Source organism: Phaenicophaeus curvirostris, chromosome 15, assembly GCF_032191515.1.
Source record: "Phaenicophaeus curvirostris isolate KB17595 chromosome 15, BPBGC_Pcur_1.0, whole genome shotgun sequence".
In the NCBI taxonomy this organism is placed as follows: domain Eukaryota; kingdom Metazoa; phylum Chordata; class Aves; order Cuculiformes; family Cuculidae; genus Phaenicophaeus; species Phaenicophaeus curvirostris.
This window is the reverse complement of record NC_091406.1, coordinates 20,794,237-20,810,761: the sequence shown is the minus strand read 5'-3', so window position 1 is coordinate 20,810,761 and position 16,525 is coordinate 20,794,237. Positions and strand designations below refer to the sequence as shown.

Here is a 16,525-nt window from a genome sequence, read left to right as displayed (position 1 = left end):
ACTGTGTTAGGCAATGGCTTCCAGGAACATTTGCTCCATCACCTTTACAGGGACTGAGGCAAGACTGACCTGCCTGTAAGTCCCTTGCACCCTCTTCCTTGGCCTTCTTGAGGACAGAGGTGACATTTGCTTTCTTTCAGTCCTTAGGACGTCCTCATTCCTCATGACCTTTCAAATAAATTGGGACTGGCCTTGCAGTGGCACCAGCCAGGTCCTCCAGTACTCATGGGTGCATCTGATCAGGTCACACGAACTTGTCCACTGTACTATGTCCAATCTGTGGACAGATGCTCCCTGACCTGATGCCAACCAAGAGCAACCTCTCCAGACCTTCCTGCTCATCTCAAGTGCTTAGGATACCTGAAAGTCAAGACTGCCAAAGGCAAAGGCAGCAGTCACTCGCTCTCCATCTTCTGTGCTCCTGCCGTGTCCTGAGGCAGGCCAGCATCATCTCTCATCTCCTTTTGCAGCTGACACACTCACACCAGCACAGCTTCTTGCCAGATTCAACTCCAGGTCAGCTTTGGCTTTCCTAATCACACCCCTGCATGCTTGGACATTGTCTCAGTAATCCTCTTGGGCCCTCTGGCCTGCTTCCACCTCTCGCATGTGTCATTTCAATGTTCAAGCATGCTTCCCAGCGTATCTTCATGTCCCCATGCTTTAGGCACAAGTAAATTCTCTAGTTTCAGGTAGGAAATCATAGAATTATGGAATGGTTTGGGTCAGAAGGGACCTCAAAACCCATCCAGTTCCAACTCCCTGCCATGGGCCCGGACACCTCCTACTGGATCAGGTCACTCAAAGCCCCATCCAAACCAGCCTTGAACACCTGCCCTCCCCGATCCAGAGCCCCTCCCCAGCTTTCCTGGAGCCCCTTTCCATACTGGAAGCTGCTCTAAGGTCTCCCCAGAGCCTTCTCCAGGCTAGAAAATCCCAGCTCTCTCAGTCTTTCCTCATACGGGAGGTGCTCCAGCCCTCAGATCACACCCATGGCCTTCTCTGGACCCCCTCCAACATCTTCATATCCTTCCTGTGCTCAGGGCTCCAGAGCTGGATGTAGGACTCCAGGTAAAAGGAAACAATAGTTGTTCTGTATTGGTATTTACATTCTGAGCACTGACTCCAGACCACTGCCCTTACGGTAAGCACTTTGCTTTTCCAATCCCAAGTCTGCATTTCAGGACATCCATATGAAAGGATGACTCTTGATTTTTTTATCCCAGATTTGAAATTCAACAGCACATGTAACTCTGCCATCCCAACAGTTTAGGAACTATTTGCATCCCTTGTCAGGGTAGAAAATATTTCAGGACCCCTTCTCAAGATGCTTTGAAATTACCAACGTCAAAGAAAGCTTTTGACAATGTAGGATGCATCCTCAGTTCCACCACCATGGGAGGTAAATGTTGCCCTCATTAATCAGCAGTTACAGCAAGTTATCAGATAACACAGTGCCTTTTTTCCCCTAGGTTCCTGAGTAAGATCCCAGGGCAAACCACTGCCCGGTAAACATCAGTATTCTCCTCCAACTCCTAATACAACAAACTAGATTCGTTAGTTTCCAACAAAGGAAAGTGATCACTGCCAAGGCAGTGATTAGAGAACTAACATGGACTCTTCTAGAGCTAAGAGTTTATTGTGTTTCTGAAATCACCTGTCCAGTACGCAGAAAGAACAGCAGATTAGAAAGGAACATTGCCTTTTACTTCTCTATTACACTTCAAAGACAACAACCTGAGGGGACAGCAGTTACACCTTTAGGTGCTAGCTTCTGCTAGCAGCTGAGCAGAGACATTACTAAGTACTAACGATAAAATTAACTCTATTTGAAATGAAAAACACAACCTTACATCCTACAGCTGGGAAACTGGAGGTGCGGAGCAAACAATACATACTTGTCCACTTGTCCTGCATTGTGATTGTTCTCTGCTCTCATCCGCGTCAATGCAGCAGCAGCTTCATCCAGTGCGCAGCTGACCGAGGACGTCAGTCTCCGGAGAACCTCAGGATCTGCGAAGGCTTTACCATCGGCAGTGGACAATTTACCAATTCCTTCAGTGCACGTTCGTTCATCAGTCGGGTTAGTAGGAAAGTCACACAAAAGAAATGCAGAGACACTGGTTTAGAGTTCAGCCACATGCACTATTAGTTAAAAACCATTTGCAAACATGCCAGAAATCAGCTTATTCACAGTACCTGGTAACATCTGCACTGATGTTAAGACCTGAATATTCAATTAAATATAATATGGCAGGAAGAATACTATTTTTTAACTGCCAGCTTTGTTCCCTGTCCCAGATTCCCAACTCAGACCTCTGGAGAATAAAAATAAATATGACAATAAAGATCTTGGGGCAACAAGGCCAAGACCAGGACCCAAGCCCAAACCCAAGAGTATGGGAAGCAGGTATTATTCCACAGGCTTGGACCAATATCTCATGAATGTGAATCACTCCCCAGTTTAAAATGTAAAGTTATGACCCCTTTCCCACCCAACTCCACCCAGAACCAAGCAGATTCGCTCTAATGTATCTTTTATTTTTAAGAGTGTGAGAAAACGTTAAAAAGTTATTAAATTCCCAGTAATTTCATATTCTCAGCATCCCAGCTCCAGGCACAGACACTGTGAAACAAAGGATACTTTGTGAAATTTAACATCAGTGACCCCTCTCTGCTAACATCCCACAGCAGGAATGGTTCCTCAAGGAGCTTTTGGAACAGCTTCTCTTAAACCCACTTCCTCTGCTGTCAGGTCAAAGCTCAGGCTGGTGCACAGCAGTGCCGCAAGCAGGTATTTCCCCGCTCGCTCACACAGCTGACAGAACAGCACAGTGTGGCTGCACAGTTTGACCCTGTGTGGGTTTCACTCCACACATCCCAGCCTTGAGCACCCCTGATTTTACACACGCAAACCCCACTGCCCAGGCTCCTCGGCAGGGCAGGAAAGGCTTACACTGGCACAGACACACGTGCAAGGAGATGATGCTACAAAAAGCAAACAGTTCCCAGTTCCAGACCAGCTGCCTTCACCAGTGACAGATCCATAACTCTGCAATTCCTGAGCCATTAAACAGGGCACATCCAGTACAAGTCTGTGACAATGAGAGCAGGTTTCCCGTTTGGTGCGTGCACATCTCTGCAGGGCTGATTTACACCATGCCTCCCACGGCCCAGCACGGAATGAGTACAGGAGAAACAACGAAATCACACTTTGAACGTTACAGACAGTGTCTTCTGACTAGGTATCTATCTAACTTGAGAGTAATTGATTTGCTTCTAATTGATGTACAATCAACGGTGCCCAAATCTCTCCACCCTGAATGCACCCCAGCCAGCACGTGCTGCACGTGGTTCCAGTACCCCGTGTCGCTGCTGCAGTACTTGAAGGGTTGACTGACGGCATTCAAACCTAGTGCTGCTGGAAATGCTGATGAGTCCCGGTTCTGTCATTGAGGTGGACACCGTGATGGGGGGGAGGAGTTGACCTGGCCAACAAAACAAGCACAACCTATGAAGGTTGAGGCGAGCTGCATATGACACCTCATCAGACCTGAGCATGTTGCCTTCCTGCCTCCCCCATCCTTCCCCAGCATCACTTCTGTGTGGGCAAGAGGCTACGAAAAACGATTTATAACAACCTACCCACTCTGTGATAAAATGAGAGCTTGCAGCCAGGCCTGTCCACTCCAGTCCAGCTGTTTTTCAGACTCCAAAGTGCTGCAGAGCAATCAGAGCAGAGAAATGGCAGGCCAGGGACTCCTGAGTCCACATACCAGAAGGCCACATGCACCTTCTACCCCTAAACTGGTAACTAAACTGGTGAGGCCACAACCCTCCCAACCACTGCTGTTCAACACAGCGAGGCTGTAAATAAGCAGCCTCAAACACCTCAGTTCACACCTCACACATTCATGTGAACTGGATCTGTGGCTGGTTGAAATCATTCACGCTGGCTCTGCAGCAGGGCAGGTGGGCCAGCAGTGAGCAGACCCTGAGGGACTGTGCAATCAGTTTGGTACCAGCCATGCAGAGAGCGATGGCTGTTCCACAGATGCGTCTGCCCAGCCCAGAGCGACTGCAGATGTTCGCACCAGCTATGTCACACCGTGGGAAACAAAGTGGAAAATCACGCAAGGGAAATCCACAAGATTGACAAAAATGATCCCTGAGCAAAGGCTGGAAGGAGTAGATGGAACTTAGAAGGAGCAGCACAGCAGCAGTTCCTCCAGAAAGGATCTCACTAAGAAACTGGCAAACTCAGCAGCTCTGCTGCTGCAAAAGGAGCAGGGAACAAAGAGTCCTGTCAAAAAAACTACCCAAACCCAAATGTCCTAGCTGTCAAACTCCACTGAATATTCCAATCACTCCAGATCACAAAGGCAGCAGATCAGACAACGCATCCAGAACAAGCAGAACCCACACCTGACTCTTAGAATCGCAGAACTGCTGGTTTGGAAGAGACCTTTGAGATCATTGAGTCCAACCATGCCTGTCCACTACTAAACCATCATTGAGCACCTCATCTACTACCTCTCTTTTAAATCCCTCCAGGGATGGAGACTCCATCACCTCCCTGGGCAGACCCTGACACCGCCTGAAAACCCTTTCGGTGAAGAATTTTCCCTGATGCCTAACCTGAACCTGCCCTCGCAAAACTTGAAGCCATTTGCTCTCATCCTATCACTATTGTCCTCTTCTCTCTCTGTTACAGTTTGCCTGTGGAAGGCGTCATACACAGACTTCTGGAGGCAAGAGGAGTCCTCCCACAGATCCAAGGCCTTCATCCTGTAAGAAGGACAAACCAACTGCAGGCCCTGCAGAGCTCCTTCTCCAGCCATTTCCATGGGTGAGTGCTGGCAGTCTCCTGGAGGTCCTTGGCTCTTCCTCCCAGCTGGTAGGAGCATGCTGGTGGCTCACTACACTTTCCTGCTTTGTTCCAAAAAGGTGCCAGAACCTCACCAAGGACTTGCAGAGAGGAAGCTGAGGATTTCTTTTATTGACCTCACCAGGTGCCATCCCCAGTGTTCATTTCATGTCGTTTATATTGCACAGGACAAAACAGCCAAGGAGGCGTCAGAGCAGACAATGGTTAGGCTGGATGGAGTAAAATGCACACAGACAACAAGATCACCACTGCAGACAATCATCCAAGTTATGTCCCTTTAGCAGGTTCACAGAACCACCTTAAACTACTCGGTTTTCAATTTACGATGGCACTGTCAGAATCTTGGACAGCGAGAACCTGATCCACATGCAGGGGTTGGACAAAAACTCTTCTAATCTCCTCCCACCCAAGGCATCCAAAGGACTACTCTTCACATTTGCTGGAACCAACCCTTCCTGCACCCAAGGGTCACCATTTCTCAAACTATTATAGCACGTGACTGATCAACAATTTGACGCTGCCTGAATTGACACCCAGCGTTGAATGTTCCAGGCTTCCTGCAAGTCAAGGACATGTTTTCAGGTTCACAAGCCACCACCCTAGAGGAAGTGTAACACTATCTTTTCACGGTGATGAGAACATGACAGCCCCTGCAGACTGGTCTGTATTGAGAACCACATGGAGCTGGTGCTGTTCTCAATGCACAGTTGCAGTTTATGACCAAAATTAAAAGCATGTTCAAAAGCAAACCCAAAGGAAGTGCTTCTGTACAACATGAACTGTCACACAAAGGCCAAAAAAATGAGTTTAAAAATAGATTAGGTAGGCTTATAGAAGGCAAACATTTGCAGAAATACTAAGACCAGTGGCCCTGGCAGTTGCTGCATGAGGACATTCCTGAACTCCTGGAAGGACAGAGAGAGAGGAGAGACTCTCACTTGTGCTGTGGTCTCACTGCTTTCCTCTCAAGTGCCCACAGCCAGCACGCTACAGGACACAAGGAGCTGGATACAAGCCCAGTTTGCCTTTAGCTGAGCGCCTTCTGCTGAAGACATGTGCTACAGTGTTCACAAACCCTGGCAGAGACAGCCAGCAGCAGTATCCAACAACTGAAAACAGAGCTCTTAACCATCCCTGTGAACAGGCTGTGGCTGTTCCATCCCCGGAGGTGTTCCAGGTCAGGCAAGATGGGTCTTTGAGCAACCTGATCCAGTGGAAGATGTCCCTGCCCATGGCGGTCAGGGCGGAGGGTGGCGGGCTAGAAGATTTTTAAAGGCGGCTTCTAGTCCAAAAAACATTTTACAACTCTGTTGTCCCCCTGATTGGACATAGATGGCTTTGCTCCTCCCTATCCAACACATCAACACACAGACTGTAGACCTCTAAATGGGAGAGAAACATATGCCAAGAAAATAGTTCTGAGCTCCAGGATCTGCAAGAAGCCTAGTCCTTCTGTTGGGTTACAAACCACCAATACAAACACATTTGAGAAGGATTTTTCCACCTGTTTATCAAGTGAGCAACTCCATGATTTTGAAATGCCTCACACAGCTGGTGTGAAGGTATGCTCTGAACATCAAAGGCGATTGTTCCAAAGAGATCAATCTAAGCACAAGAGGTAATGTCCAGCAATCCTCACAAACCCTGCACATCCCATGGTGATGACGTTACTTCCCAGCCATATCCAGCACAAAGCAGGTTCTAACACATGCCTGAGGCCATTCACCTGTGAACATGTCCAGTTTATGAGCTCATGTTCATCACTGTAACTCAGCTGCAGCTCACATGGAATCACCTCCTGGTCCTAGAAGTTTAAGGGCATCCTCTGTTCCCCTAAAGTCTTAACATCACTTGTCCCCCACAGGCAGGTTTTGGACATCTTCAAAAGCCCTAAAGCAGAATAAATGAGATTCGTGGTTCAGGAATGCATCCTTTTTAACATTATGTCAAAAACCTGCTTTAATCAGCATGGTGTGCAAAGAACACCTCAAATGAGGTGAAGGGGAGACAGGGAGGGAAGGAGAGACAGGACTTTGTTTTAGCTTGTTTATTAGAATCCTTATTCAGAGGAATTGGGAAGTTCTAGACTGTGAAAAGCAATCATTGCATTTTGTGCCAATAAGCAGTAACTCCACCAGAACGTATTTATTCCAGCACAGGATAGAAGTGCTGCCACAAGATGAGAAGCCAACAAGCAGGTCAGAGCCTCCTCTGTCTTGTAAGGTCTGCATCAACCTAACTCAAATCTCCATACAGGTTTGCCTCCCCTAATAGCAGAGCAGAGTAATTCAGCTCAGGCATGGTGACAGTAGAACCTAAGGAAAGACTCCTACAGAAAGGAGATGTCTCAAGACTTTTTAATTTACTTGTTAGCACTTTGTTCCTGAGAATATTCAGGCACAGAGCAGCAACTGCAGAACATCATCCCCTGCTATTTTCTGTCAATGCTAGCAGTGGTGGAAGCCACCAGACATGCTATCAGTGCCTCCCAAACAGCAGCTGCTGATCTCAGCGATGGCCTCGCTGCCTGCTTTGGGTACATCAACAGAATGTGATTTCCTAATTCCCCATAGAACTATCAAAAAAGTGGGCACTTCACTGTTAAAATAACTTCCCAAACACCAGGTTTGTATGACACCATGTTCAGAGCCAGTAAAGCAAAACACAGTGCTACCAGCACAATCATCAAGACATACCAGTCCTCTGGCAACTCCAGACCAGCTCTAAGCCCCTCCCAGAGTTTTAATGTCCAAGCAACGTAATGTCTTACACTGTGGCGCCCAAAACTGCACGTAATACCTGAGGTGGGGCCGCCCCAGTGCAGAGCAGAGTGGGACAGTCCCCTCCTTCACCTGGCTGGTGATGCTGTGCTGGATGCACCTCAGCATGCAGTTGACATTAAAGCAGTGAAGTCTTAAACCGCTCTGTACTCAGCTAAGCAGGCCAGACTGAAATTTCCACAGGATTCTGGTGAGCCTTGGAAGGATTTCCACAACATTTTCAGACCATGATCACATTTAACACAGTGTCAAGGACCTTCAGGAGCTTGTGATCCCAAGGATGCACAAAGAAGAGTGGTATGGGATTCTGCAGAGATTCTACAGCTGGAGTAGCCAGATTTCAAAACTCCAACTCCAGCAGACCCTGACCTAGGACACCAGGCTGCCCTGCCACAGCTCACTGCTAGCACTGTGGGTCTGATAAGAAAACGCAGCCTGGAACAGCCAGCCTCACTCTGCCTTTCAAACACCCATGCTTTGACACCAACTGCACACCACACCAGTCCTGTCACACCTGCCCTGAATAAACACACTGGAAGAAAACACCTCTTTACCACACTTTTTTTTTACCTCTTCCTTGGCTTCACTCAGCAGAAAGAGGCACTTTGAATACAAACGCTCTTCTGAAGGTTTGGGATTCTCACTCCTAACACTGAAAACACCATCTACTTCTGCGTTGCAGCACACTTGCTTATCACCTTCCCTGATCATTGCCATCCCAGAACACTTCGATTCTGGCTTTGCACATCCTCAACAAGACACCGAAGCCACTTGGCAATGCCATTTCCATCACTACACAACAGCATACCATACAGTGCTGTGCCACTAGGCATAAGATTGCCCACCAGTGCTTAAACAAGCATGCAATTCCATAGAGAATCTGAATCTTTTTTAAAACCAACAAGTATTTTGAACAAGAAAACACAAAGAACTGGACTGGTTGGGTCCCCCTTCCCACTCCAGATTCTTCATAAGCCAGCCTTTCTGCACTGTATAGCACTCAAACTCAAAGATAGGAAAAATTAATCCCTGTTTAACAGAAAGGGGTGTTCCCAAAAGGTGGATGTGAACGTACATATCAAAGGAGACAGAATTAGTGACACATACTGGCCATGTTTTCAAAGGCCTGATCCGTCCTTGTTCAGACTAAACGAGCTCCCTAGCATATTCACAGCACTGAAAAAACCCAGATCTGAATACCTGCTCTCTCTGATTACTTCCACACATTGCCCACGTGCTCACACAGTACCTCAGTGACCCAGCACTGAACTTCTGGCTAAAACTCACAGCACTCTCAATCCCAGCAGAGTCAGATCATTACAACTGATAAGATGGCAAACATGCTGAGTTTATAGATTCATCTTTGTGCTTACAGTACATTTTTACTACAGAAAAATAAGATATTTGATAGCTTTGCCTTATGGATAGCTGTATCCTAACTGGAAAATGTTTCCTTTCCAACAAATCCAGCCCTCTGGAGGCTCTACAACACCACCTTCCAATGGTTAAAACCAGCGTCACTCAGTAAGTAATACATGCCGAAGACTGGTATCATTCTTTATTACCGTGCCATTAAACAATCCACTTCTCCAAAGGCAGTGCCACTCCCTGGGAAGTGGGGCTTGAGATCCCTGCCCACCCCCGCTTCAAAGGGCTCCAGACCAAGCCTGCTGTCCTGGCTGCCGCAGCCAGCCCGCAGCTTCAGAGCTCCCTCAGCAGGTGAATGACCGCCTTGTAAAACCAAACAGAAGGCCTGGGACAGCAAAGTGTCCCTCCTAGTTGTGTTCTGCTGTATTTTACCAGATTTCAACTGTATGACATCCTCAGACCAAAACAGTGATCTTGACGGTTCTCGTTGCCCCAAAGACTCTTCTCCTTCGCTGTTTCCTGATGGGTTTAGTGGGAAAGCTACTGCAGTGTGGATGTTCAGGGCACTACATAGCCCATGTAACATATCAAAACCAGAGCTTGTCTGCTGCCTCAATGTCTGTAAGATAAAATCCAATGAATAAATATTTGCACTTTGATCCCATACATGTTACATGTAGTGAATATTGGAAGCATCACATTTACAGACATACTTTGTCATCAGCAAAGGGCTTTTTCACTTGCCACCTCGCTGCAGAGCTGCTCCTAGGAGGGAGCTACCTCTGGGACTCTCTTCTGCTTTACAGAACTATCTACAATTGTGACAAAAGCAGTAACACAGTAAAAAAACATTGCCAGTTGTGTCGTCATCACTGTTTGAACAGTAATTGGATGGCTGAACTGCTTTAAACAGAGCAAACTAAAGCTTAGGGGAGATGAGAGACCTGTAGTTCAACATAAAGCCTGAAGAAAGTACAAAGAAACTCTTCAGATTTCCTGTAGCAGTGAAGCAAAATTTTAATAGCTATGAACAGAACTGGCATGACTGCTGAACTTGAACGGGTTGGGTTTGGGTTTTGTTTTTTTTTTCAGAGCAGCCATTCAGCCAGTGCAGCTGAGAAGCAATGAGACAGAGCAGGACGAGAAGAGAGGGCAGAAAGGAGCAGCTTCCTCAGCCCCAGGAATTTGTACTGGAATAAAGAAGTTCCATTTCTTCAAGAAACCTAGCTTTTTAAAAGGAAGTGTAGGGCACTAGAGCTGAAGCCAAATGAAATCTGTTCGATGTGTGGCGACAGGGATTCCTACAAAGTGGTTCCTTCAAGCTGTCTGTGCTTTGGCCTGCAGGAGATATCAAACGCAAAGGCAGACATTTGGATTTGGCCTTGGAGGAGGAGAAAACTGCTGCTTGCTTATTATGAGTTAAGACCAAAGGCAGAAGATGCAGCCAGTAAAAAAAAAAAACAACCCCACATCCCCAGGGCTTGCTCAGTACAAGCTGCGATAGGGAAGAGTCAGACAAAACAAGTGTTCACCAAGGAACGGCTCCGACCCTGGCACAGCAGCAACCCAGTAACAACTGCCGTCAGGCACAGGTCAAGCCAGGGACAATGCCTGAAGCACAGACTGCTGTTTTTCTAGATTCCTCTCAGCCTGTAAAGATCTAACATCCACTAGGCATCCATAATGGAAGAGTTAGAAACAAATCCTGCCTCCTACAGGCAAGTCACAGCACCTTGCCTGCCTTCGCTCAGCACATGAGCCAGCTCTGGCGCAGTGTGGTACTCCAGGACTGTCTTTTTACTCCACAAAACACAGCATCAGCTCCAGCGTGGAGCTTGTTCCAGGTCCGGGTTTTGTATTTGGCTGGATTTGAGTGTTTTAATTACAACAAAAGCACTTTTACCCATAGCAACCACAGCCTCCTTTCTAACCAGTTCTGACTGTAAGAGAAGGTACAGTCATGAATACGAGAGGAATATGCAAAACACATTGCTAACTAATAGAAATTCCAGAGGACAAGTCAAGATTTCATAATAAATAACTCTTTATAAGTGTAAGTTTATAAACATGTACATCGTTCCTGACAGGCATTTGCACTGGAGCCTCTCTAGGATCAAGCAGGAGGTTCTGTGCTAAAGGCAAACAGGAGCTTAGCACTGCGGTTTTGAGTTCTTATGAGTGACAAAGTCAGGGGATTTGGGAAGGTTCCCCCCTGCTTCATCCCTGAACACAGAAAAAAGGCAGTGATACACACAAACACAGAAAGATCTCCTACAGCAGCACGATCACAGCAAGTCACTTGGGTGCCTGCTGCCTTATCCATCACCAGCCTTCTCTTCCCACCCTCGTTGCCGCCACAAGTAACGATCTTGCCATGCTTTCTCAGGGCCACAGCACCAGAACGATCCTAGAACATTTATGCACTTAAAAAATAAACACTCTGCTGGTTGTACCATGCTTGCCAGTAACACTCTGAATAGGGAAAACTCCAGCCACAGGCCGGATGGTTTGCCTGGCTTTGTTCAGCTCTGAAAGGGAGCTGGGTGGAAAGGGCAGACTCAGTAGCGCTCCGAGGCCAGGCAGTACCTGCTCCCACCCTGCCCGGAGGAGCGGGAGGCACATACAGACCAGCCCACTCAGCTGGGGCAAAACAGCAGCACATGAAGGAGCTGAATCAACAGGCAAGAACTGCTGCCATATACCAAGCACCCCAGCAGGAATCAGAGCAGCCAAGCTCCAAACTCAGCGCTCTGGATACCACCTCTGACACTCCAGTATTCCCCAGAAGCATCCAGGCTACAGACTGAGACAAAAACCTCAGACTGGGACTGATTGCTCACACACAGCATTAGTGCCCCACAGTACCTCTGGGGAACTCATTTTATTGAGACTGAGATTGCAGTGCTCACAATATTTACCCATAGAGCTACACAGGCAGCAACTATGCAGATGATCCAGAAGGAAAAAACATGACCTCTGAAAGGAAAGCCTCAAAATAAACTCTTTACTTTGTGCCATCAAATAGGGAGAAAAGTACAGAGTTTCACAGAATCATAAAACAGTTTGGGTTGGAAGGGACCTTAAAGATCATCCAGTTCCAAGCACCCTGCGATAGGCAGGGATGCCTCCCACTGGATCAGGCTGCCCAAGGCCCAACCAACCTGGCCTTGAACACCTCCAGGGATGGGGCAGCCACAACTTCCCTGGACAACCTGTTCCAGTGCCTCATCATTCTCACAGTGAAGAAATTCTTCCTTATATCTAGTCTAAATTTGCCCCTCTCCAGTTTATAGCCATTTCCCCCAGTCCTATCACTACACACCTTCCCAGCTTTCTTGTAGGCCCTTCAGGTACTGGAAGGCTGCTATAAGGTCTCTTCAGAACCTTCTCTTCTCCAGGCTGAACAACCCCAACCCTCTCAGCCTGTCTTCATATGGGAGGTGCCCCTGCCCTCTGGGGACCCGTTCCAACAGCTCCATCTCCTTCTTATGTTGAAGATTCCAGAACTGGAAGTGAGATCTCACACGAGAGGAACAGAAGGACAGAGTCACCTCCCTTACCCTGCTGGACATGCCTTTTTTGATGCAGCCCAGGACACGGTTGGCATTCTGGGCTGCAAGCACACACTGCCAGCTCATGTCAAGATTCTCAATCAGCATCCCAAGTCCTTCTCTGCAGGACTGCTCTCAATCACATCATCCCCCAGTCTGTACTGAAACCGTGGATTGCCCGACCCACATGTAGGACCTTACACTTGGCCTCGTTGAACTTCGTGAGGTTCACACAGGCCCACTTCTCCACTCTGTCCAGGTCCCTGTCCTTCCAGTGTGGCAACTGCACCACTTAGCTTGGTGTCATCTGCAAATTTGCTGAGTTTATTTAATTATTTTACAGACATATACAAAGCAAACAGCAGGCAATGACAATGATTCCTTAATTCCTGGTTCTTTCTTTCACACCTTACCAGAGAAACAAACTAACATTACTTCATTAGAAGTCTGACACTTGCATGCGTTCCAGAATCTGAAAGACACACTTCAGAGGGCTACTGGAACATGGAAAGAAGGAGCAGGGAAATGGTACCATCCACCAAGGGAGGGAGCACAGAGAAACCCCACAGAGCCCTGAAGAACATCACTAGAAGAAAACCATTAATTCATGCTAAACAAGGGAGGTGATTCTCCACCCTACTCCACTCTCATGAGACCACACCTGGAGTCCTGTGACCAGTTCTGGAATCTCCAACATAAGGAGGATATGGAACACTTGGAACGGGTCCAGAGGAGGCCATGAAGACAATCCAGGTTCTGGAACACCTCTGAGTGACAGAGGACAGGCTGAGAGAGTTGGGGTTGTTCAGCCAGGAGAACAGAAGGCTCTGGGGAGACCTTAGAGCAGCTTCCAGTACTGAAAGGGGCTGCGGGAAAGCTGGGGAGGGGCTTTTTACAAGGGCACACAGTGACAGGTTGAGGGGAGAAATGTTTTAAATTGGAAGCGGAAAGATTTAGATTAGTTGTTAGAAAGGAATTCTTCTCAATGACAGTGGTGAGACATTGGCCCAGGTTGCCCAGAGCAGTGGTGGCTGCCCCATCCCTGGAGGGGTTCCAGGCCAGGCTGGGTGGGGCCTTGAGCAATCTGATCCAGTGGGAGGTGTCCCTGCCCATGGCAGGGGTGAGACTGGATGGGCTTTAAGGTCCTTTCCATTAAATGATTCTACGATTCTATGAAGGTGCACAAAATTCCTATTCTTGGCTTCTAACTATGCCAAATATTTCAAGTCTCATCTGCTTTAGGCTTCTGACCTCTGGAAATCAGTCACTATCCAAGCACTCACACCTACTGGGTGGCGGAAGGAGAAAAGAGTGGAATCACTTTCTACTCTTCCAGTAACCTAAGCCTCACAGTGGAAAGATATCCTATCCATACGGAGACTGCCACAGACCCGGGAAGAAGTCAAATACCGTCGGAATGCTGTTGACAGGCAAACATCCCACTTGAACTCTTTCTCCAAAGTTTTAACATTCTGTGGGAAACTGAGTCCAAAGCGGCTGCAGTCGCCTTCCTGGACCAGAAACCAGCCTTGGCTCAATACAGGACTTTGTGCCTATCTGGGGGGGAAAAAAGACTTGAAAATACTTCTAGATTTTCAAGCAAAGAATGAAGAGTAAACTTTGAGGGCCAGCAAAATCATCAACTTCACCCAGAAGCCCATAAGACTTTTAGCCCCCAGTTTACGTCAATTATGTATGCCAAGGCAAGCCAAAACACTCGGATATTTACAGAGGCCGACCAAGTGCACCATTTCTGTACAAAACAAATCCCCACCACACAGGTGCACAGTACAGGCAGGTGCATAAACTCACGTGTCAAACTGAACACTGGAGAATCTATTCATGAAGTCTTGTCTTGACCGAAGAGCACCCACAGCCTTTCTGGGCAGTGTAATTACATACACACTATGTAACAAAACATCCTGAAAGTAAGAGCTCTGGGGCTGCCATGGCAGATTCACAAGTACAAAACAACCAAACATCAGGATGCTACAGTCCCTAGAAAGAAGACATGGACTTGATTTTACCTTGACCAAACCTGAAGGAAGAACACACCCATCTGCATTAGAGCGAAGCACCCCTCAGCAAGCACAGCCTCAGGACTCGCACCACCACAGCTTTCTGTGCCCTGCCACCCCTCCCACAGCTCAGCAACAAGGGCAGAGCACCAAGATGTGCTCTCACCGAGGGTCTGGTCTCTGAAGGTCTGCTTCTTCAGATGGAAATTTTGTCCCTTGGACTTCACAGAATCCAATATAGGGCACCAGAGAGTGCAGGCTTTAATGAGTGTCTCTGGAGCACAACGCAGGGAGGAATTCAAACAAGCATTAATCCAACGCACGGCTTCTGGATGGAGCTGCTTCAAACAGCGAGTATGGAAAAGTCTGGCCAATGAAGATGTTACTTAAACAAGCTTCTCCCCTTACTTCTCTCCAGGCCTTTGCTCTTATCTCCATAAAGACCAAAATAAAGTTTTTCTACCTCTCATTCTGTCTCTGCAGCTTTGGAGGACAAGGCACCAGGTGTGCTCACTAGGAGAGAAACTAACAGCCACACTGCACATTTCCATTTCCTCTATCTGTTTCCCACATGCTCCCTTCCCTGCAGAGACTTCCAAAACACGCTGCTGGCTTGATTCTGGCACACATAGCACAGCCCGTGGGAAATCAGGCCAGGCTGGTTAGCACATTCTTGCTCACTGCAGCCTTCCTCTGTTACTCAAACACCATGGAATTCTTTGAAAAGCGAAGACAGAATTTTAGCCTTTATAATGGAAGCTCTGCTTCCAGTATAATTGTGTTCCACCTTGCAGTGTCCTTCCCACAGACCCTACATGCCTGAGCACACGGGTTGGCTGTGGACCCGACTCACCAGGCTGGCTGGCGCAGAGTGAAGCGAAGCAGCCACACTGGGCCATTTCCTTACAGAACATCAGACCCCCAAAATCGGATCCAGACCCAATCCTCTGCACACTCTGGGGCATCTGCTTAACACCCAGACTCTGTTCTGAACACTCCTGAACTCTGGGTTTTTCATCACGCACCAAGGGAACTACATGGCTGGCAAATGCAGAAAACAATTAAAAAATGCAAATTTAAACCCCAAATCTGTGTAACCGAGGTTTTTTAATAAAACTACAAATAAAGCCTTCTTGCAAGAGACACAGGCAAGAGACATGGGTTTGTCTAGCACTTCACTCCTCCCTCACTCTCCTGACGTGCTTAGGGAGCAGAGTCACATCTTGATGAACTTGAAAGTTGCCAGTGCAGTAACCGGAACAGCTCCGCTACTCTTACACGAGCACCGCAAAGAGAGCAGCACACCAACAGCTGCCTGTTTATAGAGAGAAAGCATGCACAGCAACGACACAGGGGATCATGGAAAAACTACTGTACTGCAGTGAGCTAAAATACATCTGCGGTGCGACGCTGGGGCAGCGGCACTATTCACCAGACATCAGCTCTCACAGCCTGTGTTCTAAGGCAGTGGTCTGTTTCTTTCTGTACCTGACCAATATTCCAGACCCACAGAGCTGGCGTATCTGCAACACGGCTATGCAGAAGCTTCATTTAGAATTACAGAATCGTTAAGGGTGGAAAAGCCCTCTTAAGCTCATCCAGCCCAACTGTCAGCCCAACCCCATCATGCCGACTCAACCACGGCCCAAAGCGTCACAACTGTCCCAAGTGACAGGACAAGAGGGAATGGCCTCAAGCTCTGCCAGGGGAGGGTCAGGCTCGACATAAGGAAAAAATTCCTCACTGAAAGGGTCATTAGACAATGGAACAGGTCTGTCCAGGGAGGTGGTTGACTCGCCTTCCCTGGAGGTGTTTACGGTGCGGGTGGATGAGGTACTGAGGGGCATGGTTTAGAGATTAGTGGGAATGGTTGGACTCGATGATCCGGTGGGTCTCTTCCAACCTGGTGATTCTATGATT

General features: G+C 47.7%; 1 protein-coding gene across 16 annotated transcripts in view; it reads right to left on the bottom strand.

Annotated features, from left to right (window-relative positions):
- The window catches only part of ANKHD1 (ankyrin repeat and KH domain containing 1), a 119,365-nt gene that overhangs the window by 79,874 nt on the left and 22,966 nt on the right, over window positions 1-16,525 (bottom strand). For 15 of the 16 annotated variants that reach the window (XM_069869590.1, XM_069869582.1, XM_069869583.1 and 12 more), the window contains exon 3: window positions 1,899-2,055. In XM_069869590.1, the coding sequence (XP_069725691.1) occupies window positions 1,899-2,055 (157 nt within the window). The remainder of the gene's footprint in view (window positions 1-1,898; window positions 2,056-16,525) is intronic. The other variant, XM_069869584.1, reaches the window with a different exon arrangement.